Source organism: Bidens hawaiensis, unplaced genomic scaffold (genome assembly GCF_021521415.1).
Source record: "Bidens hawaiensis isolate Kalapana, Puna unplaced genomic scaffold, B.hawaiensis_p1.1 tig00001382_1, whole genome shotgun sequence".
Taxonomy (NCBI): Eukaryota; Viridiplantae; Streptophyta; class Magnoliopsida; order Asterales; family Asteraceae; genus Bidens; species Bidens hawaiensis.
This window is the reverse complement of record NW_027491078.1, coordinates 3,284,259-3,310,063: the sequence shown is the minus strand read 5'-3', so window position 1 is coordinate 3,310,063 and position 25,805 is coordinate 3,284,259. Positions and strand designations below refer to the sequence as shown.

Genomic DNA, 25,805 nt, shown 5'->3' with positions numbered 1-25,805 from the left:
AGTGAGGAGACATGAGGGGTCTATATATAAAGGGTAAGTGTAACTTCTTTTTTGATTATTTTTATGTACTTTCACTTGCAAATTTAAAGTTTTAACTAAACAAAAATTAAATAGTGTAAGGTACAAATGTACAATAACTATATATTACTAGGGATGAAAAATGAGAGGAGCTTGGGCCTTGGAATGCACATTCTTAATCCAAATCTTATATAAAATCATGACTTCTCTAATAGTGCTTGTCGGATATATGATATACAAAAATAAAAGTAATGTATTTACAAATATGATTTTAGTAAAGTGATATATATTGTTCGGGTAATTAGGCTGGAAATGAACTAATATATTGTCCGTCTCACACCCGTTAATTTTTTTTTAAACTAATATCAAACACGGCTTAATGGTTGAATACCAGTCTCAAAGTTTTGAATGTCATGTTTACTTGTCGAGTTCGGTTTTGTTTGTTAGAGGGGACGGGGCACGTGTATTGGTAGGATGCATGGCTTCCAAACCACATGGTAACACCACCGTCACCTCATATGGGTAAGGTGCGTGGATACATGTTTAGGCAAACCTTTGCCACATAGAAGAGCTTGTATTTTGACCGTTATATTGTTCGAGCATAAAAAGGAATTAATAAGTTATTAATTACACACATTATTATTAGTCATAAATACCACCAAACTTTTCACTATTTTTATTCACTCAAACTCTCACAATTTTTATCCATTCAAACCCTTAATGGTTTGAATATATACTAACCCGATGTAATTGATTAGTTATAGTTTGTCAAAATCCGATAGATACCCGAGAGATGTTTTTAATAAATCGTATACCTGAAAGCTATGGGTTTACCCAATACCCGATGGATTTGGGATGTGCTTATTAACCGGGTATGGGTTTGAGAATGCCTGAAACCGTTGCAACCTCGACCCATCCCTACGTATGAATATGTGTGCTTGTTATTCGGTTTGAAATTGATTAAACCAAAATTGAAAAAGGAGAACTGATTTTTTATTCGATTATGGTTGAACCAGTTAACCGAATAAAACATTTAAACCGAATAAATGATTTGGTTATTCAGTTAACCAGTTTGGGGGTTGAAATAGGTTATTCTGTTAACAAAACCAAACTTAATTCTTATTCAGTTATTTGGTTTAGATTGAATCATGTTAGAAAATTGGTTAATGCTTGGGGTTATCCTTTAGAAAATTGGTTAATGCTTGCGGTTATCCTTTTAACGATTATTAGATTACAAAAGGGCTATTGAGTATTGATCCAACTGATCTTCATGTCATCCTTAGGAGAAAAAGTCCCTTGGCTCAATCTGGAAACATTTTTTTTTGCCACATATGGAACTTAAATCCAAAACGCCCAAATGGTCTTCGAAATAGTTTATGCTAATATAGCTAAAGCGCAACCAAGATATGGTTTTCGGTACCTCCAATGTATGTATGACTATACTTTAAAATATATCACATACTATTTCTATCAGCTCATAGAACATAACCTTGATATTTAAAGTATAGGTATTAGGAGTACCGATACTGTATCTGCTTTTAGTAAAACAATTGTTTCGGTGTTAAGCGTTTGTAGGAGAAGGTTCTCATTGTTTCAAACTCTATTCTTTTATATAAAGTTATTAGATGTCTCATCTCAAGTTCTCAACCATTTAGACCAAGGATTGGTTTATTTATAGTCTTATAGATATCATTTTTATTATTTATATTATTTTTTCACCGCCGTTCAAAAGATGTATAAATATATAGGAAAGTGTATAAAGAATTGAGAAAAGGCTCAAGAAACGAGGGCGTTGGGTGGGAGTGAAGAGAAAAAGTGGGAAGTTGAAAGCATGTGAATGTTGTTTTGTTTGTAGTAATTTATCACCCAACTCAAGACAATGGAATAGTCTTCGTTTCCAACTTTTCCTTTTCTCTTTTACCCACGTCCAAATTACTCCTTAATAATATGCCAATATGCCAACGATTTAGCTGGGCTACGTTAGAGGGTTTTCTCATATATGATAAGTTTTTTTAAAGTGAAATTGAGTCATGGAGATTATCGGATGGATTAGTGGTTCGTCAGTGAACCACATCACGACTCGAAAAAAAAAAACAATCTAACACGTCTATGTCACATTTCCCAACAACATATAAAACTGTTACATTCATCTCTATTAAAGAAAAAATGTTATGCTTGTTACCAATGTTTGGGTGCATCTACCAAACTAACATTCCTGGTCGCATCTTTTTGGCTACTGGAACAACTGCTAACAACGACGACGTAGGTGGTGGCTCTTAAGAGCATAGGTTATGGAGATGTGTATATGTGAGAAGAAAATGTCCCAACTAATCACCAGCGAGTCCCGACAGCTGGTTTAGGACGTTGACAACTCAAAATAACCAACTCAAGTCTTGCATGTCTCGTTTCCAGACAGATCGTTTAAATTCCAATGATTAATTCCTAATAGCTATCGATTTGTTGTTCTAGGGTTGCTTAGTGATGGTCTTAGGTGTTCAAACACCCGTTGCCACTGCTCAATAGGACAAACTTTCCTCTTCTTTTAGGATTTTGGTCACTGGCATTAAAAAAATCGATTAGGAGATAAAAAGAAAACATAAATGAACCAATCAAATACAACTACTGTTCAAGTGGTTTTGAATTCATATAGTATATAATAATTTTATTAACGCTTTAAAAGTTATTTTTTTTGAACGGCCAACTGACAAAGTTCGTCTATCCGAGGTAACCTAATGACAAAAAACGACTCTGTATGTCTGCCATCGCATACAACGATGTGTAGCCTAAACCCATGATCTCATGTTTAAGGGAAAATCCGTCATCCAAAGGCTTACTACAACGTTCATCCCAAATCTTCACTTCACCACAAATAACAGTCGAGCTAAACTCATTAGCCAAATGTTTTTTTTGTTCATAGATAGAAAATGGAATAAGCTATTGATGGATAAATGATTGGTAATAAAATGTCGTTGAAGTTGACTTTTATGAAAGCACTTGGACTTATTACGGAGCAATAACCAAACCTGAGGGACCCACTTGTTGAAAACCAAAAAGTTACCATCATCCACCCGTCTACAATGACTTTTACACTCACCTTTAATCCTAGCCGTTGCTTCAATCCTTTCATCACGTCTACGTTCTTATTACATCATGATGAATGTTTTTAATCAATATCGGTGGTACATATATACAAAAGCAACTTCAAATTAGTTTTTTATTTTTTCAATAATTGAAACTTTCACTAAAAAGCCAAAACCAGTTCTAAGATAAAATAAGATACGATGATAGTTGGAATAAAGATAAACGAACATTATCACATTATTAGATCAGATGTATAGGTGTTTAATGAGTTGAATTTCGAATATCCGAAATAAATTATCTGAATTTTGAAAATGCCTCAAATTCGTAAAATTCCACTCTATTCGATTTGTTCAACGAAATATATAATTTTGTGCCATAATACAATTTTTATACCTAATATATTGTCTGAAGATATATGATCCATCATGTGTAAAAGAGTACTTCAAGACATGTGTCAGTGTTAGAATACATTATACTTCTGTTCGTATGTGTATTGTATAAATAAAAACAAATTATATTTTCTCAAAGATTTATACAAGATGGTTAATTCAAAATCAATTCTACATAGAGCACAAACACTTCTATGCATTCTATGGAACAAAATTTCATAGAATGAGATGAGGAAGAAACATATACATTTAAACAACTTTTTTTAAGTATTATATTTAAATAATAAGTATAAATAGTTATATGATTTTAATAGTACTTATAAAATATATTAAAGCATCTCCAATGACAAAAGAGGAAGTGAGCGAGCAGATAATACAACACTCTCAACCGTTAACTTTTATGTATGCATATACAAGGTATTTTATTTTTTTTATAAAATGATTTTAGAATGTAGACTTAACATTGAAAAGAATGGTAACGGTGTTTTTTATACCAAGTACAAGGTGTAGGGGTGCAAATCGTGTTTGGTGTTTCTTTTAAATGGGTGTCTAAAGAATAAATGAAAAGTCTGAGATGGTACTTGGTTGTGTGTAGGGGTGCAAATCGTGTTTGGTTGGTGGGTTAGTAGATTGGCAAGTTTTGGGCTGACGGGTTAAAACTTTCAACCCTAATCTGACATATATACTTATTTGTGCTGTGTTAAACTCGTTTAAAAATGTGTCATTTTGGGTCGACCCGTCTTATGGTCGTTTAAGGATGGAATACGTAGTGATTTTGCAATAACTTAAATAATCAATTACTCAGATTCATATAAAAAAAATTTGTTTGAGTAATTTATGTTATTTTAATTGTTTGGTGCTTTTATCTAATCATTCTAATTAACAGACTTGAGTTTATATATTTAGTATGAGATTAAAAAAGCAAATCATAGGGATCAAATAATGAATACCCAGAATCAACAAAATTAATATTGTTGGAAGAGAAGAACACATAAAAATGTTGAAAAGAGAACTTAATTTCCTTTTTCAAATTCGATAGTTATTTGAAAAATAAATAATCACAATATTTAACTTCAAGTTTTAACACTCTTCAATCTTCATCTCTTAAATTATATATTAACTTCTTTAAAATCTTTTAAGCGAGTTAACATGTCAACTCATATTCTAATGGCTCATATTCGGCTGCCCTATATTTTAAACATGTTTTGTTCAAGTCGACAAGTCTAAAAAACGTATGATACCAACACAACCAAAACTTGTATTTGTTCGGATCATATCACAAATTAATGCTCTTGGTCATGTGATAACTGAAAATAACAGTAGGGCTAGATATAATATACTCCAGCCGTATAGGCCCTCGTATAGTCCTATACGAGGCTCTATACGCTCCATATAGCACTACACGAGGTGTATATGAGGGTGCCCCTATCAAATACTAAGTATTTAAATAAAGAGTTTTCTAGGGACACCAAACACCACCTATATGTCCTGTATAAGGCTACACCCCTCCCGTATAATCACATACGGGACTATATACATTCTGTATAACTGTATACAGGATTTATAAAGGTGTCCCTGGTAGGACCTCGATAATATATGAGAATATTCAATCATTAGACACTCGAGAAGCCTAGTCTACTGCTGATGGGTTGAAAAATAGCACCACCTGTCCATTCGTTGTCTACATTTTTGTGGACACGTAGGCGGTGTGAAGCATTCATCTTCTGCATGATATAACCCCATTCTACTGCTAATTACACTTTATACCCTCCTAGATTTACCTCACCTATGAAATTTAGCATGATTAAGCAATTTGAAAATTTAATTTAACAAGTCACCTTTAAAGGAAGATTTGAAAATTTGAACTTACGTAAGAATAATGATGATTATGTGTTATAACCACATTAAATTTTAATTTCTAATCTCTATTCTTCTTAATTTATGTTATCCATTAGTTATGGGTTGAAATTATTTTAGAAATTGGGTTATAAAATAGTCAATCTACCATTCTAATTCTAACATTTCATTTCATTCATACTAGCTTTCAACGGGTCATGGCCAAAACAATTTTGACAATTGGAGTTATAAAATAGTCACAAAATTTAAAGTAAAATATTGATTGAAGACCAAACAAGTAGAAATTTGAAAAACAAGTAGAAAATAGTAAAAAAAAAATCTTTTTCTAAGGTTGTTTTGTTCCATCGATGTCCAGTTTTTTTCTCATGACCATGATATTTGAGATTCCAGACTTTTTATTATTTGTACAACTTATAAATTTGAGACTTCAGATTTCTTATTGTTTGTACAATATGCTTCATTTCTTTTTTACCTTTAATTTTGTTCATTTATTTCAAATAGCAAACCTTATTTTCTATCATTTAACAAATCTCATGTGATACACGGGTTCAAAAGCTAGTAAACTAAATAAGGCAGAGTGTCTGACAGTGCAATTCATTTCGGTGGTTATGTGTTGGACCTTTTAGAGATCAATGAATGATATGATTTTTGATAGTCTCATTTTCGGAATCTAAAGTGGTGAACAATAAAAAAACGGCTTCCTTTTTATGGGTCAGGTATAGAAGCAAAAGTGCCACCCTTGATTAAGAGAAGTGGTGCAAATTTAATTTTGTTAATTTTCCATTATGATTGTCTGTTTATCCTTTATTTACATTCCTTGTATGTCTTCGGCCTTTGCTTCTTATGATGACTGATTGGTTTTTTATGTTATTGGTCTTAAAGAAAAAACATAATTTTAGGTTGGCATTATTATAGCATGTTTGGGATTGAGTTTGAAACAACTGATTACCTTATTGTCCTTTTCAAAAAGCCAATAAGTTAAAAGGGTGTTTGGTAAACACAAAAGTCATTATTTTTTTAATATTTTAAAAGTATTAAAATGCTGTTTTCAAAAAACCACAAATCATGGCTTTTAAAACTGATTTTTGAAAAAGCGATAAGTCAATAAGCTGCTTCAAACTCATTCCCAAACATGCCTTTAAATATTTCATTACCATTTTCACTTTACTAATACCACGTTACCGCTCACGATGCGTATTTGAAGGGCGTTACACATAAATGGTTTAAATGACATTGAGCTCAACGGATGGTGTTTAGGTGGCCAAAGAGAGAACACGTTATCTCTAGCATATCGTCTAGAGATAGGGGCGGCCTGTGGGTCAGCGAAAACAAGTTAAGGCTTTAGGCCCATACTTAATTAAGGTCCACAAGTCCAAAAAACATCATATATAGATATATTATAATGGGTAAAGTAAGCTCAAAATAATGTATTAGTGTGGTGACATGTCTGTTTGTTACTAAAGTATAGATCATGAGTTCAAAACTTGTTATAAATAATTTTTTTTCTTAACAATTGTTATGAAAATACCACAAAATTTTATATAATTTAGGCCTTCACATTCGTTGAACCGGTTATTTCTAGAGACTACGAGAGACGCAGAGTGAATTAGAAAGGAAGACGGAGGACGAATAATATGTCGATTATGAGGAGTGGATAAAAAATAAAAAAATAATATACATGTTGATACATAGTCATATAAAAGTAAACATTTTAGTAATTTATTAAGAAACAAATAAATATGGATGTGTGAAACGAGGACACGTTTTTCATTACACATTTGTCTGGAAAATTCTATGTAAGTTTCCACTTAACCCATTGTTCCCACTTCTCTCCCTCCTATAAAGATATACATTGGCAAACTACATCCAATATTTATCGTCCATTTACTTTAATAATATTGGTTACATACTTATAAAGTCAAATATATATTTCCTTTACTAATAAAATTCTATATATTTTTTATAATCATTTTCAAATATTTAGTTATTTACAATTATTCAACAACGCGTTCCATCGTGTCGAAAACTCGAAATAACCATAACAACATAGAAATCTTAGAGATTTCCGGTCGATTCTTCATCTTCATCTCTATAATTATATTAAAAACATCACATTTTTTCTGTCATTTTCAATTAAATAATATTTTTTTTATACTTTTATCATTACCTTTTCTCTCTCCTTCATTCACAATCACTTTAAAAAATATTAAAAAATTATAGAGGTGAACAGTGTGTTTCTCCAAATTTAACCATGAACAATCACATTTTCTCTCTCCTCCTCTCACAACCACTTTTAACCATCTCTAAAAAATGGAGAACTCCCTCACATAATTTGAAGAACCCACCGGAACTGCTCTTATATAATTTAATATGTTACAGTTCATACCGTTGCTACTCAATACATGTATCTATTGCATTGTGAGATGTCTTTGTCATCATACACACCATTTTAAGTTAAGATATCTGCCATGTATATATGAGGCTTGATATCTTATAATATGTGTGGATGTCACTAATGTAAGAAGGTGGTTGTAAAGTATTGAGTCTAATTGACAGTATCACAACAAAATGCTGTAACGTAATTATATGATGGCTTGTTGCTTGACGAACGTATCATGCTACAAAGCGGGAGTCTGAGGGCACTCGGGTGCCTCAAAGACTCGAATGCTAAGGCAAGATATAGAGGTCAAATGTAAAAGGTTTTTGTTTTCGATCATGACATATTTGTGTGTGTAATGATATATGACTATAAACCCCAGCTCTACTTCTTGAAATTAATAGAAGACTAACTCGCTATTGGTATATCACGTCTTACCTGTTAGGCTGTTAATTATCTTTTTTCTTCATGTTATGGTTATGCCATCAAAACTGTAACCTTTTTTCTTTGTTGAAAAGTTACAAAATATAGTAAGTAATGATGCTAACTGTGAAGCCATATATAAGAATAACGAGAAATTATACAAACATTTTATGAATGAATAAACTAATTAGTTACCCACTAGTCTAGTCTCTGGTTTATAACCATTGGGCCTTTGACAAGACATTATAGTGGGCCTAATTTTGTACACAGTATGGGCCTTTTAACTAAGTTTCAAGTCATCTAGGGGAGACTGGAGTGTACACTGAATTACTGAAACCCTGAATTATAACAAGAGAAAATTATTGTTTGTGTCCCTATGGTTTTAGGGCATAGACATAATGAGTTCTTAAAAAAATTTTTGAACTGGTTAAGTCCCCGTGGTTTCATAAACGAACAATTTGAGTCTCCGTGGTTTCATAAACGAACAATTTGAGTCCCCGTGGTTTCAGAAACAGACAATTTGAGTACCTGTGGTTTCAGTAAACTGAAAGTTTACCCTGAAAGTTAAGTAATGGAAGGGACTCAAATGGTTCCTTTTTTAAACCACAGGGACTCAACCAGTTCAATATTTTTTTCGGGGACTCATTGTGCCTCCGGCTTAAAACCACAGGGACGCAAACAGTAATTTTCTCTTATAACAAGCACTCCCTTAACACACATACTAAAACCCTGAATTAATACATAATTAGTTTTAAGTGTTTAAAGTAATAAGTCCAAGATCTATATACATATTTCTACATAGCGCATGAAGATAATCAACAAGAAAGAGAGAGACATGAATAAAAAGCATTCTTACGTCTCACATTCAAAACAGATCTATCGTTATTTATCGGGTTTTCCTAATCCTCAATCTAAAATTATGGATATGAGACACAAGTAACATTACCTAATTTAATTTCCGTTATATAATGCATATAACACAAAATGATAAATTGATCACATTAATAGTGATTGATGAATAAAACCACCAAACAAATTCACCCACTAATACTAATCCATATCCATCATATACCACCAAACTTTGCCTCTTTCAGTATTACAAAACTTGCTTTTAAAATCCAATAATCACTTCAAATTCAAATCAAGATTAATGAAGTGACCACAAGACCAATTCTATTTACTTCTTTTCCATTACTAGAAAAAGAAACTTATTAAAGAAATATTAAAAAAAGTATAGTAATTGCCATACACAGAGACATATACCAGCAGCCAACACTCAACAGCAAACAGCCTAACTCATGAGCTTCTCCTCCTCAGTGAGAGCATGGCGAAAATGGCAGCGGTGGCCATACGGGCACGGGCCACCTGCAAGGACCATTCGACAGACCTCGGTCTTGTAGCGTGGGTGGCGGATAACAGGGCGGAGTTCCTCAATCCCATGAGCAAATTGGCATTGATCACCATATGGACATGCACCAGTTTGTTGCCATTTGTTGCATAACTCAGTCTTTGACATTCCCTGATTGTATACTTTCAGTTCCACTGGCTGTTCTTCTTTCTTACCGCGAACATACACCTTTTGCTGATTGATTAATGTTCAAATTTCAGTATCAAAACACATGGAGAAAGTAAAAAATGAACAACAATTTAGGGGTGTGCACGCTCGGTTTGGGTTAAAACCCAACCAAAAACCGAAACTACCGTTCGGTTTCTGTTTTGCCATTTGAGTTTGAGTAATTTGGGCAGAAACAGTTTTTTTTCTTCCAAAGTTATATATTTATGCCTAAATCATTTGAGCATTAGAAAAAAAAATAATGAAAAATTTAGGGTGGTCTGGTTTGGGTCGGTTTTGGGTTAAAAGTTAAAACCCAACCACAAACCAAAACTAACCGCTCTGTTTTGGTTTTGCCATTTTAGTAATTTGGGCAGAAAAAGTTTTTTTTTACCCAAAATTATATATTTATGCCTAAATCATTTGAGCATTAGAAAAAATTAATAAAAAATTTAGGGTGGTCCGGTTTGGGTCGGTTTTGGGTTAAAACTGAACCAAAATCTGGAACTTCGGTTTTGAATTAACGAAACCAGAATGGCGGGTCAATGCAGACCTAAAATACTAGCTTTAGAAAAAAATAGGGAGGAGGGCATAAGGCATTCATCTGTTCGATTTATTCGGTTTTCAATTTCTCCCATCATAACCGAAAACCGAATTAAGAATCGACTAAACTGAACTCAACCAAATTGTTATTTAGCTAAAAAATGTTTTTTTAAATAATTTTTATTTTAGAACTTTCAGTTTTTATCATAATCCATTGGTAATACATAAAGATTAGTTTATTTGGTAGTTTTTACCAAATTCAAAACTGCATAATCGAAAAAGACTCGCGTATTCGGTTTTTTCGGTTTAAATTTTCGATTCATTCGGTTTCAAACCGAATAATGAACACCACCTATTAAACCAATGGACAAGAAAATCAGATCTTAAATTAGGGCTAAAATGCAAGTTTTAGTGATCATTACTAATTAATAATTTCAGCCCTAAAATATCATAATTACACAAACAAATCAATACTAATTACTCAAAACACACAAAATTTAATACAAAGTTAGGGTTTACCAAATCGGATCGTTTAACCCGATCCACAGCCCGCGCCCTAGCAGCACCACCTCCATCACGACCAACAACCGTCCTCAAGTAACCATTCGACCTAACCGAAATACTCTTCGGCAACTTAACCCGCTGATCCACCTCCGTCTTCTTCACCGGATCCACATTCTCCACTCCCCGCGCCACATTTCCTCTATATTCCCCAATCCTCACCCGTCCAAAACTATTCACAATAGAATTCACACCTCCTTCACTCACATACTCTCGCACACTCGAAACCGAACCATTAACCGACGAATTAACCGAACAAGACGCCAATTGCAACTGAGTCAACTGCTTATTAAGCTCCGAATTCGCCATCTGCAGACTCACATTCTCTTGCCGGAGTGCTTCAGCTTGCTTAGCACTGAGTTGCAGGTTCGTCAAGCACCAGTTTCTCCGGTCAATCAGGTCTTGAAACGGCGCAAAATTAACAGAATCGTTAACCTCCGGCGGCGGACCGGCGAACACGAGCGGCGGCGTGGTCGCCGGAAACAGTGACGAGTACAGCCCGGAGCGTTGACCGAGCGTTGACCAGAGGTTATCTGAATAACTTTGCATTGTGATTAACTGATTATGATTAATCTAGAGAGAGAAACAATGGGGGGTTTTAGAGAGAGAAAGTGAGAGTGTGTGATGACGGTTACATGGAGTTAGTTATATTATGTGGCAGATTCCGTTATGGCGTAACGGAATTGGTGTGAAGAGAAGGTGTGGTTTTACGGTTTTGGCCTTGTGTGTGCTCTTGGTGGGTAAATAAGAGGGTTACGTGGGTGGGAAATTGATAAGGGTGTTTTGGTCATTTTGTGTTGTGAAAGTTGTTGAGCTGATCGTTTTCGTCTGGACTAGTTGATTTTTGGCGGGAGATGTGTGTAGTATTTTAGTGGGATTAAAATGATTTTATTAGAAGTATAAATAGATAGATAATAATAATAATAATAATAATAATAATATTTGATTTATTGATAATGAATGTGTGATACATGTAAGACAATTTGTCAATTTAGGTTAGGGGCGAGCATTTTTGGCACTTGTATTGATTGGTATAAGTACTGAACAGTTATTGAATTCGTTACTGATTTGGTATCATTATCGTCGGTGGTACTAAGTTTTGAGTTTTCGGTACTGGTAGGGTATCGGTATTTTCCGTATTTTGTACGAAATACCGGTATCGGTACCAAATATTTTCAAATTTCGGGATCGGGATTTTCAGAATCGGTACCAGTACCGTCCCGAGCTCATCCCTAATTTAGGTTGTCTTACGTTTAAATTTATTTGATGTGAATTTAATGTAATCAGTTATCATGATGACAAGAAAACGATGGTTTATAACTCATATAAATTTATTAGTTTCTTTCTATAGATTGGAGAGATTGGTATTGGTACTGAATCGACACCAAATTCGGTACTGATTTGGTGCCATCAATACTGAAGCGAGACCACGTTTTGAGTTTTCGGTACCGTTGTTTCTCGAATTTTGTACGAAATATCAATACCGTACTGGTACCAAATATTTTCAAATTTCGAGATCGGGATTTTCGGGGTTGATACGGGTACTGCCCCAAACTCATTCCTAATTTAGGTTGTGTTACGTTCAAATTTATTTGATGTGAATTTAATGTAATCGATTATCTCAATGACAAGAAAATGACTGTTTATAACTCAGATAAGTACATGTCGTGTTTCTTTCTATAGATTGGAGGGATTGGTGTAAGTTTCGTTTTTGTTAATAGTTTTTTTCAATTGTCTTCTATTTTTGGTTTGGATTTCGGGTGGTTTGTGGTGTCTAGCTTCTTGCTTTAAAAAAAAAAGTACCTTGTCTTAAAGATTGAAATATCTGATTAATCGATATTGTTAATCTAACGTATATTTGACAATTTTGATAATATGTAAGTGTATTTAACTTAAAAGTGGAAATGAATTTGAAAATTGTTGAACTATACTAACACACACTTGCTTAACCGTAGAACCCTACAAAAATAATTTACACTCGTTGGCATAGGTCAAAAGTGGTATAATTAGTACATACCTATATATTTATTTTTAAAATAAATTGTTTTAGTACATGTTATTATTATTTTGCATTTATTCATTAAAATTTAGTATGTGCATTAAAGTCGCCTAAATATGCCCGATACAAATTATTTTTTCCACGTGTAAGAGCAGCTGAATCTCTGCAACACTTTATATTGTATTTATTTTTAAAGTTACTCGTACCCATAAATTTATTAAACTAGATCTATATCCGCCTCAACCTAATACCATGTCTATTGCTCATAGGGTTATTACTTATTTGCGTTGATAAAAAGCATATAATTTCAAATCTTGTACTTGCGAATAATGACACTTCAATAGACGAACTATGTGTGAAAAATGCTTCATTTAGAAGTTTAGTTGAATGATTCATTAGTTGGAGGTGTTGATTTCTAGCTTTGAATTCAATGGTTTGCTTCTTTAATACAACTCTTAACAAACTCTTATCATCTTCCCATTCATATGTTGCCATCAATTCTAATATCCATTGGGTTGGTGTATAAAATATATGCCCCACACTTCACAATTGATTCCTACATTTCTTCAAACAGTCCCTACACTACCCCACCCACACTCCTATAGCATAATCACTCTAGTGAGAATTAGAATCCATTTATCTAAAGTTGAATTAATTTAACCTACACCTTATTTGTTGTTAGATCAAAATTGTTTTAACAAATAATGAAGCATGCGACGTGTCTTTAGGACCAATAAGTAGGCGACATGTATTTCTAATAACTCAAGGGACGATTTATTGGTCAACAAGTATTTATAAATTAATACTTTATTAACAAAAAAATTACATAAATTTAAAAAGTGTATAAGAGAAATAATAATGTAAAGAATATATAACTTAATGTTTTAAAAATGGAAAACATTACATAATGATATCTAGGCCCTAACCCGTGTCCTTGATATTCAAAATTGACCTGCATTGTCTTTTACGTTTCAAAATCTAACGTCTGTCCGGGTTAGGATTAAAGGACAGATGTTGTTAGATTTTAAAACCTAAAGGACAATACAGATAAATTTTGAAGATAAAAGACACGGAGTGAAATTAAGTACAAATATAAAGACAATCTCTGTAATTCTGTCTAATATTTATTTTATTGACCCACTTCCTATATAAATATGTCTAAAAAAACAAATAAATACAACCTCATTCTCACCACACTCTTGCCCGATAAAGCCACTGGCGAAGTTTAGCCCCCTCCCCCCACTGTTTTTTTTTTGTAGTGTAAATTTACCCATTTTCGCTTGAAATTTTTTATACATAGTATAAATTTAGGCGTTTTCGGCCGAAAATTTGAGTCGGCCCCCCATCGTTTGTGAATTTTTGTATACATTTTGAGTCCACCCCCACCCTTAATATCTATATTAACGTATCTTAATATCTAGAAAATATGTAGAGTAATCATTTTAAATGTTTTCTTTACATCTGATAGTATAGACCACTCTTATCATCTGTTCAATTTCACCATAAAATAGTATTATTTAAATAGAAAAGTATACTTTATAGAGACCACTCAATGGTGTTTTAAACAGAGCTTGTGACATACCAAACTCAGGAAAATAACAGGGTAACAATCTTACCCCCCACAACCTTGTGTATATGTGTGCTTTAAGTGTAACAATAAACAACCCAAAACAAATATTGCAATATTAATTTATATATGAATAATTATCCTGTTAAATATAATTATATTAAAGTATATAAAATGATCTAGAAGATTGTATTTTATTTTGTATATATTAACCATATATTTTGAATAATCTTTTAACAATTTGACTCGCTCCGATTTTATTTATACTTTTTTGATTAACCTATTCAAACAGTGAAAAAATAAAACATAACTTAAACAAACACGCATGAGAGCAAAGTTAGGTGTTACCGACCAAATACTAGGTAATATACATTTTGGGGACCAAGATTAGAAAGTAAATAATCTCTAACATAACAACAAAACTTGACTATAATCTACAACAAACAATGAACCAAAAGTTTAATTTCGACTTTCAAAAGCTCCGCGTAACAGATTCATGTCTTTCAAACTTCCAACTTTGCGATTTTGTTCGTTTTCGTGTGTCGGAACGGGCTTTTCTGTAGCCACATTGGCTTTGTCTTGAATCTTCCCTGATAGTAAATTCAAAACCAACAAAAGTTAGCCCAATTTAAAACAATTACAACTTATAAGGTTACAAACAATATAATAGTTGCATACACTTGAATGTCCTTTCCTTCCAATGTTGTAGACTCATGGTGCTCCAATGATCCACACAAGGGTGAAGTAGCGGTACCACTGCTTTCAGCTCCGAGTCTTGAGTGAGAGAATGGCTTGGTTTGAGAAGTGTAACGCGCTTTCTTTGGAGATGACTCAGGGTTGGTCACAGGAGTAGTTATGGACTTATCCTGACGCGATCTAAATGTTAGTTTGTATTGAAATTCTAAAATGATAAAATGATTTATGATTATAACTTATATATTTCAAAAATTAAAATACTTAATAAATAATAGGTTTTAAAATGACGGGTTCAAAATTCTAAACCGATCTATTAACTAAAAAACCATAACAGTTAAAATGGTGGATCTCAAACATTTCAAACCAATCAATTCGCTTCAGTTTGGACAATTCTGTCGGTTTAAACAGTTGATGAACACCCCTAATCTTACCTTCAGCGCAATATTTTCCTGATACACACTTGTGGGCTCTTGCTCGGTCCGGAAGAGTTCTTCAAAGTTTTTAAAGGTGAGATCAATATCAGGCATGTTCAAATCATCTAAGCATGATGGCTCTTCACATACACCAAGATCTTGCATATTTTGAGACCAAAGCTACGTAGAAATTTGAACAAAAATTAGAGGTGCACAAGGCCCAGGCCGGGTCGGGTTGGCCCATTCTTAAATAATAAAAGCGAATTTTATTCCTAGGTAGGTACAACCGTTAAAATATGGTTATGGTCAATTATATATTATATATTTATTGAAATAATATAAATAATTGGTATGAATTATTTATTTCCAAAAGTTACAATTTTAAAATTTAGCTACAGAGCAAAGTTTTTGAAATAAAAGCAGAAAACTTTAAACTTATATGTTAAAACTAAAATTAAACTGGGCCTGTATTTGAGTTTGTATTGGGCTGAACAGGGCTCAGGTCTAATTACCATGGTTTGTAATTTGAGAGTCTTATGGGCTATGACGAAAATACAGTCAATGGGCCTAGCCTTGGGCCTGGTATAATATCTAGACCAGGATTGATAGTATGACTATTTGTTTCCACCTAGTCATAAGTAATAATCCTTTCTATATATTGGGGAAGCAAATGCATGGCTTTAGATAGCAAATGGACTAAAACAAGCATAGGAATGGAGAAACCTGGCCGCTTGGAACCCGACTTTTGCATTGCCAAAAGGGGTCTCCTTGGAGGTCAGTTTCTTCGGTTTCTGACTCTAAATGGTCCAATTGCTTGAAAGGTGACGAACACGAATCCAAAACCATCTCATGGTGATCGGGATGCCCTTCCCCAAGCCAGAATTGTTGAGACGATTGATCTACATCATTTTGATCCACTTTGTGTTGTTCACAGCGTATAACGGATTGGATATGATCAACACCAGATATTTGAACTCTTAACAAATCAACAAGTTGTTGAAGAATGACCGGTTGCATACCACCATATATTTTCTGTTGACAAAAGTTGAACCAAAAAGCACTATTTGTGAATATCACAAATTAACCTTAATAAGAATAAACATCACAATTTTAGTTAGGGGCATATTAAATTCTTAACACAACACAAATCTAACACAAAATTTACGGGGTGAGGTTAACGATTTCATGTAAGAATCAGGTACATCAAACCCAAAAACACGTTTAGCTAAACATGTTGTACTAAGGCCAACTTAACAAGATTCATGTGTTGATCCATTTAACCTGCTTTATACATATATAAAAAATGTATTATATGTCATAACATAGAAGGATTGAATTATATTTTATCAAAATATTAAAGGGAAAAAAAGGAGTATCATATTTTATATAGTTTTAACACAGTTATTGCGATTCAAAAAGGAGTAGCGGCGCAGCTTGTTGCCCGCTTGCCTTCTGTTTCGATGTAATCCAATAAACAATCATATATTATAGAAGCAATAGAATATTATCTAGTAAAATAAAACAAAATAAAACAAAACAAAACAAAATTCTAGGTTAAACATGTTGCTTTCTTGTCAATCTATGAAAACACATGTCGTTTGGTTTTATGTGTCTGTTCATCCGCCAACCTATGAACACAACCAATTTAAATCCCAAAAACATACCTTAATGTGCATGTTGGTTTCTAATCCGACAACACTTGTGTTTGAAGAAGCAGACGAACTCGAACCAAATTTAGGGTCGAGAACGCTACCATCACCAAACCGATTTAAGTCAAAACCCCACAACGCCCCTAAATCTCGAGCCGTTGGGCAACCAACATAACTTCTCATGACTCTTTTTATATGCTGAGAAGAAGCATCGTGTTGGCTAAGGTCACAACCGCGACACATGAACTTTTGATGATTGTAACATCGGACATAGGTTGGGCGACGCCTACAAATGTCACAAACGAGTGTCCTGTGATGACGCTTGGAGAGCGGATTCGCCGAGTGAACCTTAGTATCACATGAAAGACAAAGGTAGGCCACATCCGCCTTACAGTAAACAACTGATCTTAAATTCACACAATATTCACAATATCTATCCATGATAAGTCACCTGAAACAAATATACACTTCGACATTTTTGGGTCAAATATGGCATTTAGGAACCTTTTTTTTTTAACAATTTGATAAAAGAAAAAAAAATGCAGGTAGGATAACTAATATAACATAGCTACAAATTTGATTTGAACTATATAGCTATCAAATCTTTTTTTTTTTTGATACGCAAATTATCCAAAAACTAGCGGCCTCATATTTATTCAGAGGGACATGAGCTAGAAAAAGGGCACCCTCACAAAATTACATAACTCTCCCCACATTTAGGGTTATGGGCCATAAGTAATGGACGAAAACGTCTCAACAAACCAGATATGAATTCCATCATATTTCAAACCCAATAGGTTTTCCCCAATTACAATGGTTTTGAGATATTTCCTTTTGTATACACGTGAATCTTTAATTATTTAAACGTATTTTATGAAGTCAATTCGATTATCACGTATTCAATTTCATTTTTCGAAAATTTGATTCATAAATGTAGATTTACCCTATAAAAACTCTTGCTTTATGTAACAAGATCAAGATCTGGTGCTAAATTTCTAAGATAAGCCAAAACATGTGTAATATCTTATCAAAATGCTGCATTTTTACCTTATATTGAGATAGATCCAGTTCATAAATCAGAATTAAACAAATTTAAATAAAAATATATGCAATATTCTGAAAAAAAAAAAAAACTAGACCTTCAAACATCAAAATCCAAGATTAAAAAATGAATCAAAACACATCTACTCAAGTGAAAAAGATGATCTTTTAACATCCAAAGAATTAACCAAGTATAACTTATTGATAATAAAACTCAAAAGAAATCATACCTTCAACTATTATTGTTCAACAAAACTTGGCAAGATCCTTGCTTGAGAAAGAGGATAAAGTTGGGTATGATGATGATGATTGATGATCATCATACACCATTGGCTTTGAGTTCACATGCTTAAACAGACTGACACAAAGATTGTTATCTATCCATCTATCCAAGGATAGTTCATTATCCAGAGTTAAAATATTCAAATCCAGATTATTATGCACACTTATTGGAAAATGTATAAGTGTTTTAAGCACTGATATTTTGGAGAGTTGAATTTAGGGTCTGGAAAGAAGGAATGACCCTATCTCTTTTTTGGTCTGACGTGTCTGACCTTTTATGACGTGGTCCTTGCCATGTAGGATACAATGTGGGACCCAATGGCTTTATCTAGTGCATGTGTCTGGTCCATGTTTGGAGCGAATAGAAATCTGCCACGTGGGATGGGAATTTGGATGGGGTTGGTTCACATGAGCTGTATTTTCCTTTTTTGATATAAAATTTTGCACTTTAGGATAAAAAGGATAACTTGAAGTGTTATGGGAGAACTCCACTTGGAACCCAAGAAGACAAGAAGTTTCCATATGTGGAATTATCCACTTAATTTGAGATATCCACTTAAATAAATACATCGATCCGTCAACCTGTTTAATAAATTTGATGCGTGCAAGTTAAAGTTGATGTTTTGACACGATAAATATGCGTGGTGATCAAGTTGCTAGCCATACATAGTTAACACCCCTATATTGATATTGTGGTTTAATTTTGTTCTATATTACTGGAACATTTGATTGTATATTGATCGATGCTGAAACCGTGACATGGATCTGAAGGAATTCCTTCACAAAATTTGGAATCATCAGCGACAAATGCGTATAGTTGGTAAGATTTATTGTGTATAACATTTGCACATATAACAAATACATGGGAAACTAACGTTTTAACATTTTCACTATTTTAAAGGTAATTTATTCCACTAGTTGTAACATTGATTAATGTTCCATATTATCTAATATATATAATTTGAAAGTTTGGCGACACTAGAATCTTATTGGTTCAAGTGGCAGTTCGATATTGGACAAAGTTTTTTTCTTTTGTATTTTTATTTTGTTTCATAGTTTCAGTATCGTAACGAGCATAATTGAAACAAATTAAATTTGTGTCGATTTACCACCACAAATTCCGAGACCAACAACGCTCAGGTTTTACCGACTCACCACCGCAACGCCCGAGTTTTAACGACCCTTTTGTTTTAATTCCGATATCTTAAGATGGTATTGACTGATTCGTGTCAACCCATCGTCGTAATGCTCGGGTTTTACCAACGCCCGGGTTTCAATGCTGGGGTTTTGCCAACTGCTCCGGCGCAATGCGCCTGATAGAAAGTCTAGTTTGCTTATAGTTAACACTATCAACTCATACGTTGTGTGACTCCCGCGCTTGGTCATAACTGTTTGAACCACTGACTTCATTTGGCATAGAAGGTGCTAAACGTCTACCAAACATGTATATATATTCTAATAAGTTAACAGTTTTCCATATAAAAAGTTAAAGAAACAATAATCTAACATTTGGCAGGCTTAGCTTAATGCCTCGACCTAGAATGGATTAACACCAACCTAACCCCTGGTGGATTTAGCTTGGTATTCTCCGGTGATTGCTGTGACAACTGTTCAGATCTCCGACAACCGTTGGCCTGCAAAACAAAACACAGGGAGCTCGTTACGAGAATAGGAGTAGGGGGATCTTCTCGTAATTAACCACCATCCAGCGTGAGAATCAGTATGGTAAGTGATGGGCATTCTTAGAGAGAATGAGAGTGAATCGGATCCTTTTACCGTTGTTCCTCAAGTGGTATTATAGCCGAAAGGAGGGAGAATGATTGGACCAGCTGTCCCACTTAATGGAACCTTCTATTCTTATGTTTGTACATGATAATGACTTCTGATTGGTCAGACAGTTGGCGTACAGAAGTCCTTATCATGGGCAGGTACAGTGTTGGTCTTTCCTCATTGGTCCATCGTGCATTCGTGGGTAGTACAAGGATCTCACCCTTGTGATTGGTTCTTCCCTCCTTGCCACGTGCTACCTGTGCTTTGTCACGACAAGTCTTCCGCTAGACATCTTTAGTTGTAACCTACTAAGTGTTACTTCCGCGGAAGATTTATATATCTTTGCGTGAAAGGTGCTCTTTATGCGGGTGGTTATCTTTGCTTGATCATATTTCCTCTAAGGTTATGTGTCTTATTGAAGTAGATTGCGTCAGGTGGATTAGTACCCTACCTCCACAAGTCCCCACAGTCCATTGTTTCTTCCGCGATCGGTTCCGCGGGTGGAATATTGGACTTATCTTTCGTCTTTGCTGTTTTACTTCCGACGATTATTTATGAGGTTATTTACGGTGGTAGCTTCTGACTGTCTTCCTGACGTCTAGCTGTAGTGACATTGTTGCACGCATGGCTCTGACCTTTAATTACTCTAGGTGGTTTATGAATGCTTCTGCATGGCGACGCATTAACTTTCCTGCTCTCGCGCCGCGTGCCTTTTTCTTATTGGTTGTTTCAGCATGATGTTTCCAGTTGTCCATCTATCGCATTTATTTTCATGGGCATAAATATATGATGGATGCTGTGTCTTGTTCATTCTATTTTTGTGTCTTCTGGTGCCTTTCTTTCTACTCTGGCCATGTTTCCTTTTTGCAATTAATTTCTTTACTGGTGTGTCGCCTGGTCCAAAATCATCGCCTATATTTTAGGTATATCCTTTATTTGTGGTGGTGCTCTCGGACCAGGCTTCATCCCTGTAAAGCGTTGTTGTTTTCATGTTCCGCATGGCACCTCATTTTCAAGTATTATTTAATGGGTTCTTCCGCGTCCTTCAGCCGTGGAAGGCTCATTGTGCAAAATTATTCGACTAGATAGTAACTAGGTTGAAGCTGGATTTTTTATGTGGATAGGAATTTTACTACAAGTGGGTCTTATTACTGTTACGTCAGACGACGCCTGTCCCGTCAGTTGCTTTGTCTGTCCGCGCGTGTTTTGCACGCTCCCACTTGGTTAGAATTTTAAAATTCCCGTGTGACGTGTCGCTTTCTTATTGGACCTCCTGTTATTCCAGAATTTCCGTATTAACCCTAATTCCCATCGAATGAGTATACTTTTTATGTTATCATACCTAAGGTGACTCATCTCAATGCTATCATATGTAGTGAAATGTGTGGTTATACTTTTTATGAATTTAATATTTTCATGTTTAAAAAATATCAAAGTTAATTAAGGTACAAACGAACTATAATCAAAGGAAACACATCACGTAAATAAGTCTACACAACATATAGTACCCCAAACAAAGACGAATCATATAATAAACCAAGGTTTACGCAAGTGCAATAAAGTAAAACCAAGTGGTTAGTACTGATAAATGAGAAAAAAAAAAAAAAACCCCAAGTGAGGCAAAAAGTCATATGAACAAAAAGACATGAAAGATGGATAAAGCATTAATGGTTATTACACAAAATAAAAAACAACGCTTACTAAATAAAGCATTAATAGCATGTACGGTGATTAGACTATTGACTAAATAAACAACTGTTATCAGCTTCTAACTGCCGAGTCAACATCTTATCTTCATGTGGTCATGAAATAAACAAAAGAATATAAACGTACATTTTATTAAAAAAAATGCAAATTATGAAAATGAAACACAACATATGGTCATGAAATAAGATTCAAATTATTTACATGTCTTTATCTATATGGAAATTGATCCTGTAGATCAATGATGCCAGCAAGAACAACAGCAGCTATAGTATCATTGCTGCTCCAACACCTTGAATCAACAATGGGTTTGGATATTCATAACATCGTCATCAACTGTATATCAGCAGTTGCATTTTTTGTCCATTCAATGAAGAGGAAAAAAATCATTTAACAGAATTATAACCTTTTAAAAACTTAATTACCACGTTGTCGATTCCTTCAAATCTGCCCAAAGCCGAATCTTTCCCGGACTGCATTAAGTCCAACATCGTACCTACTACAAATACTACCCGAACGATTGTAAACTGAATAAATAATAAGAAAAGATATAAGTTGCAATTTTCACCTATTTACTTATAAATAGTCCAATTTCGGTTACCTTAAATCTCAAACGGGTCACATAAAAAAATTTAGATAACATACGAACAGGTCAAATAAAAATACTTAAATAGGAATGAACCAAAATGGGTCAGATGGGCTAGACAAGCTGAAAGTTGACTCAAGTGTATTTTTAATGCACATAAACTTCTAGATAGCTTTTATTGAAAGATTCATATTATTATTAAACAGTATTGTTACTATAATTGATATAAATGCGGCAAATAAATAGTTAATAAGAAATAAAAATGAGATAAAAATGCATTTTCAAATATACAACTTGATCTGGGCCATTTCAAAGCACGCTAAAAATGGACCCGGCTATTTTGACCAATGTTACAAAAGTCACTAGATGGACACTAGGCGACCGAACGGGGAGTCGGGAGTAGTCGGAGTACTTGGGGAGTACTTGGAGAGTACTCGGACATGGTAATTATAATGAAAATTAATTTTTAGACATTTACCTGTTGAGCTAGCCCATCGTGCGTTATGGACGGTTAAGAATATTAATCCAGATTATGAATGTGTAGGTAAATAGAGGAAGCTGAACATCTGCAAGCTGGAAGAGTTGAGAGATGAGGCATACGAGTGTGCATCCGCTTACAATGACAAGATAGAAAGATGTTTGAAGAGGGACAACGAGTATGGTTGTATAACTCGAGAGTGAAACTATTCTCGAGAAAATTGAAGAGCAAGTGGACGGGACCTTACCAAGCAAAACGGATTGGCAAGTTTGGAGAAGTTGAGATAGAAGATTTCGATGATCATCTGAGACAAGTTGTGAATGACCATCGTTTGAAGCCGTACTTGGAAGATGCGGATCTGAATAGGAGATACATGAGTCGGAAGTTTGCTTCTTGGCGGACGGGCTGACGTATTCGGTTGACTAAAGAACCAAGGGAGAGCTGTAGACATTCAATTCAGCGCTAACCGGGAGGCAACCCGTCATTTGTAAGTTGTATTTTTGTATATCGAGTCTAGTTAGTTTAATTGTTTTCCTCGAAACGTGCAGTGTAAAGCAAGGATCGAGTGTGGGGACGCGGCATGTTGATCTTCGTCGAGAGGATTTGGTAAGTGAGATTGTCACTAGAGGGAGCCCCAGGTACGTATTTATTGGGTATATGGCGACCGAAGTTGGTGACGGGGAAGATAACCCAAGAAACGTAAAAGATAGATATTTTTGAACACAAAAAATCATTAAAAATTGCCTGTGAAAACGCATCTTCGCTCTATGCGAAGAATTTTAGAAAGTGACTGTCGCACGATGCGAAGGACAAAAAGTCAAAAAAGTCAACTCTTTTTTCGTGCGACGTGAAGAATTGTCAATTTTTAGGTTCGCGCTACACGAAGTTCCAAATTCTAGAGTTTTCTTTTTTGTTGTTCACGCGGCGCGAAGCCTTGAGCCAGAAAACTTCGCGCGACGCGAAGTCACACAGATCTGCAGAAAAAAAAATACATATAACCGATTTTCCTATTCTTATCACTTTAGATTCTCTTATCACCATATTTCACATAAAAAAATACGGCCACCACCACTCCCGTCACCACCGTCGCCGGTCGCCACCGTCACCACCATCATCAACCTTGCCTATTTTCTTTGTTTAATTCTAATTCTGATCCAAGGTATGTTGGTTATTTCAATTGAATTGGTTTATGGTCAAATTTGAGGGAAGATTGTTTGTTTGTATGAATGCTTGTTAGTGGGTGTCGGGTTGTCAGGATCAATTGTGTATTCGGTGCGGGTTGACGGGTCTTGATTGTTTAGTGGGTGTTTGATGTCGGGATTAACCGGGGTGGTTTATCGGATTGATTTATGTTTTGGTCCGGATTTTGGTAACAATGACCGTGCTTTTGAATTTTCGGGTCGCCAGAATCATTTTCCGGCAATGTTTTTATGGGTAATTTCAAGTTTGGTTGAAAAATTTTCTTGGTCGGTTTGTTGGGTTTTGACGAGTTTCCGACTTGTTTACACGATTTTGTTAACTCATTATTATTAAAACAAGTTTGCTAAAGTTGTTGGGATTGACTTTTGAAAAGTGACGGGTTTGACCAATTGTTGGGATTGCACATGCGGTTTTGTGGACAATTTTTTTTAGGTTGTTGAGTCTAAGTTATTAAAATAAAAAATTTAAAAAATCACAAAAATATTTTTCTTTTTACTATTAGCTTTATTTTATTCTTTTAGTGTATATTTTATTTTTACTTAGTTATATTTTCTTATTAGTTTTAGTTTACTTTATTAGGGACAATCGCGACCGAAATGCTATACGGTTGTCACCCGAAACTTGTCTTGACATAAACTAATTGTTTGTATTTATTTGCAGATGTCAAGGAAAAGATCAAAGAAACAGTAGACGCTCGATTATTCTTCTCAGCAGTACATCCGGGCTCCGATTCGCTATGAGATTGAGGAGATACCTGTGCATGGAGCTGCGGTTACTGACATCACTGGTGGAGAAGATGACTACCATATTATCCTACAATTTCTTCTAGACACCCCGGAGAGGGAGATTTTGACCGGATTTGTAATGTGGGGTTGTTGAGACGTCGTACATTTGATTGGGGTTTGTTGGCTTCGTTGGGACAGGTAGAGAGCGTTCAGAATTACTTGGGTGGCCGCTGGTCTGATGTGTTACATTTTCGTGAACCGCAATATAAGGAGTTGGTCTATGAGTTTTACTCGATGTTCCGACACTAGATCGGGAATTTTGATGAGCCACATGCTATGAGTTTTTCGTTAGGGAGACAGTTATATGAGATGTCCGTGCCTTGGTTTGCTGTTATTGCTGGTTTGTATGGTGAAGATGAGGTTGATAGTCTGACGATGTTTTGGGAGAGTATTCGTGGTTTTACTACTGGTTCCCGTCCACATTGGATTTCGACTACTCGGTTGGGTACTTTCTGGAGTACCATTGCTGATGGGGAGCACTCGAGAAGTGCACTTTCTTCTGCGATCCGGGATCCGATACACATGTACATTCATAGAGTTATTGCTTCAACTTTTGTGGGCCACCAGTTGGGTCATGATAAGTGCAGTAATTTGGATTTGATGTGTTTGATGGGGACGGTTGAGGGTTAAAATGTGAATATGGCTACTTTATTGCTAAATTCTTTGGGTAGAGGTGGTCGTCGAGCTGACACCACTGAGACACGGTTGTCTTTGGGGCCCATGATCACGAGGATGGCTCGGTATTTGGGGGGTTTTTTGGAAAATACCCGGTCGAGTATTTTAGTGAGGGACCTGATAGGGAGGTTGTTGCTCTTGAGGATGCCAGAAGGCGGG

At 34.9% G+C, this 25,805-nt stretch overlaps 2 protein-coding genes across 2 annotated transcripts; both read right to left on the bottom strand.

Moving 5' to 3' along the window:
- Positions 1 to 9,436: 9,436 nt before the first annotated feature.
- Positions 9,437 to 11,350, bottom strand: LOC143572830 (zinc finger CCCH domain-containing protein 15-like). Its single transcript, XM_077057882.1, has 2 exons — positions 10,760 to 11,350; positions 9,437 to 9,727 (listed from the first exon to the last, which is right to left on the bottom strand). The coding sequence occupies exons 1-2, from the start codon at positions 11,348 to 11,350 to the stop codon at positions 9,437 to 9,439; spliced, it is 882 nt and encodes a 293-aa protein (XP_076913997.1).
- Positions 11,351 to 14,746: 3,396 nt separating this feature from the next.
- LOC143573588 (putative zinc finger protein At1g68190) lies at positions 14,747 to 18,448 on the bottom strand. The gene is made up of 6 exons (XM_077058429.1): positions 18,404 to 18,448; positions 17,141 to 17,592; positions 16,200 to 16,508; positions 15,520 to 15,656; positions 15,046 to 15,243; positions 14,747 to 14,957 (listed from the first exon to the last, which is right to left on the bottom strand). The coding sequence occupies exons 2-6, from the start codon at positions 17,564 to 17,566 to the stop codon at positions 14,840 to 14,842; spliced, it is 1,188 nt and encodes a 395-aa protein (XP_076914544.1). The 5' UTR covers positions 17,567 to 17,592; positions 18,404 to 18,448; the 3' UTR covers positions 14,747 to 14,839.
- Between the last annotated feature and the right edge of the window lie 7,357 nt (positions 18,449 to 25,805).

What these genes read in the sequence shown, in the direction of transcription:
- LOC143572830 (XM_077057882.1), bottom strand. Translation starts at nt 11,350, where the DNA reads ATGCAAAGTTATTCAGATAACCTCTGGTCAACGCTCGGTCAACGCTCC. An exon ending in GGGTTAAACGATCCGATTTG is followed by an intron (nt 9,728 to 10,759) that starts GTAAACCCTAAC and finishes TTAATCAATCAG; the next exon opens with CAAAAGGTGTATGTTCGCGG.
- LOC143573588 (XM_077058429.1), bottom strand. Translation starts at nt 17,566, where the DNA reads ATGGATAGATATTGTGAATATTGTGTGAATTTAAGATCAGTTGTTTAC. An exon ending in GTCGGGTTCCAAGCGGCCAG is followed by an intron (nt 15,657 to 16,199) that starts GTTTCTCCATTC and finishes ATTTCTACGTAG; the next exon opens with CTTTGGTCTCAAAATATGCA. An exon ending in GAAGGAAAGGACATTCAAGT is followed by an intron (nt 14,958 to 15,045) that starts GTATGCAACTAT and finishes ATTTACTATCAG; the next exon opens with GGAAGATTCAAGACAAAGCC.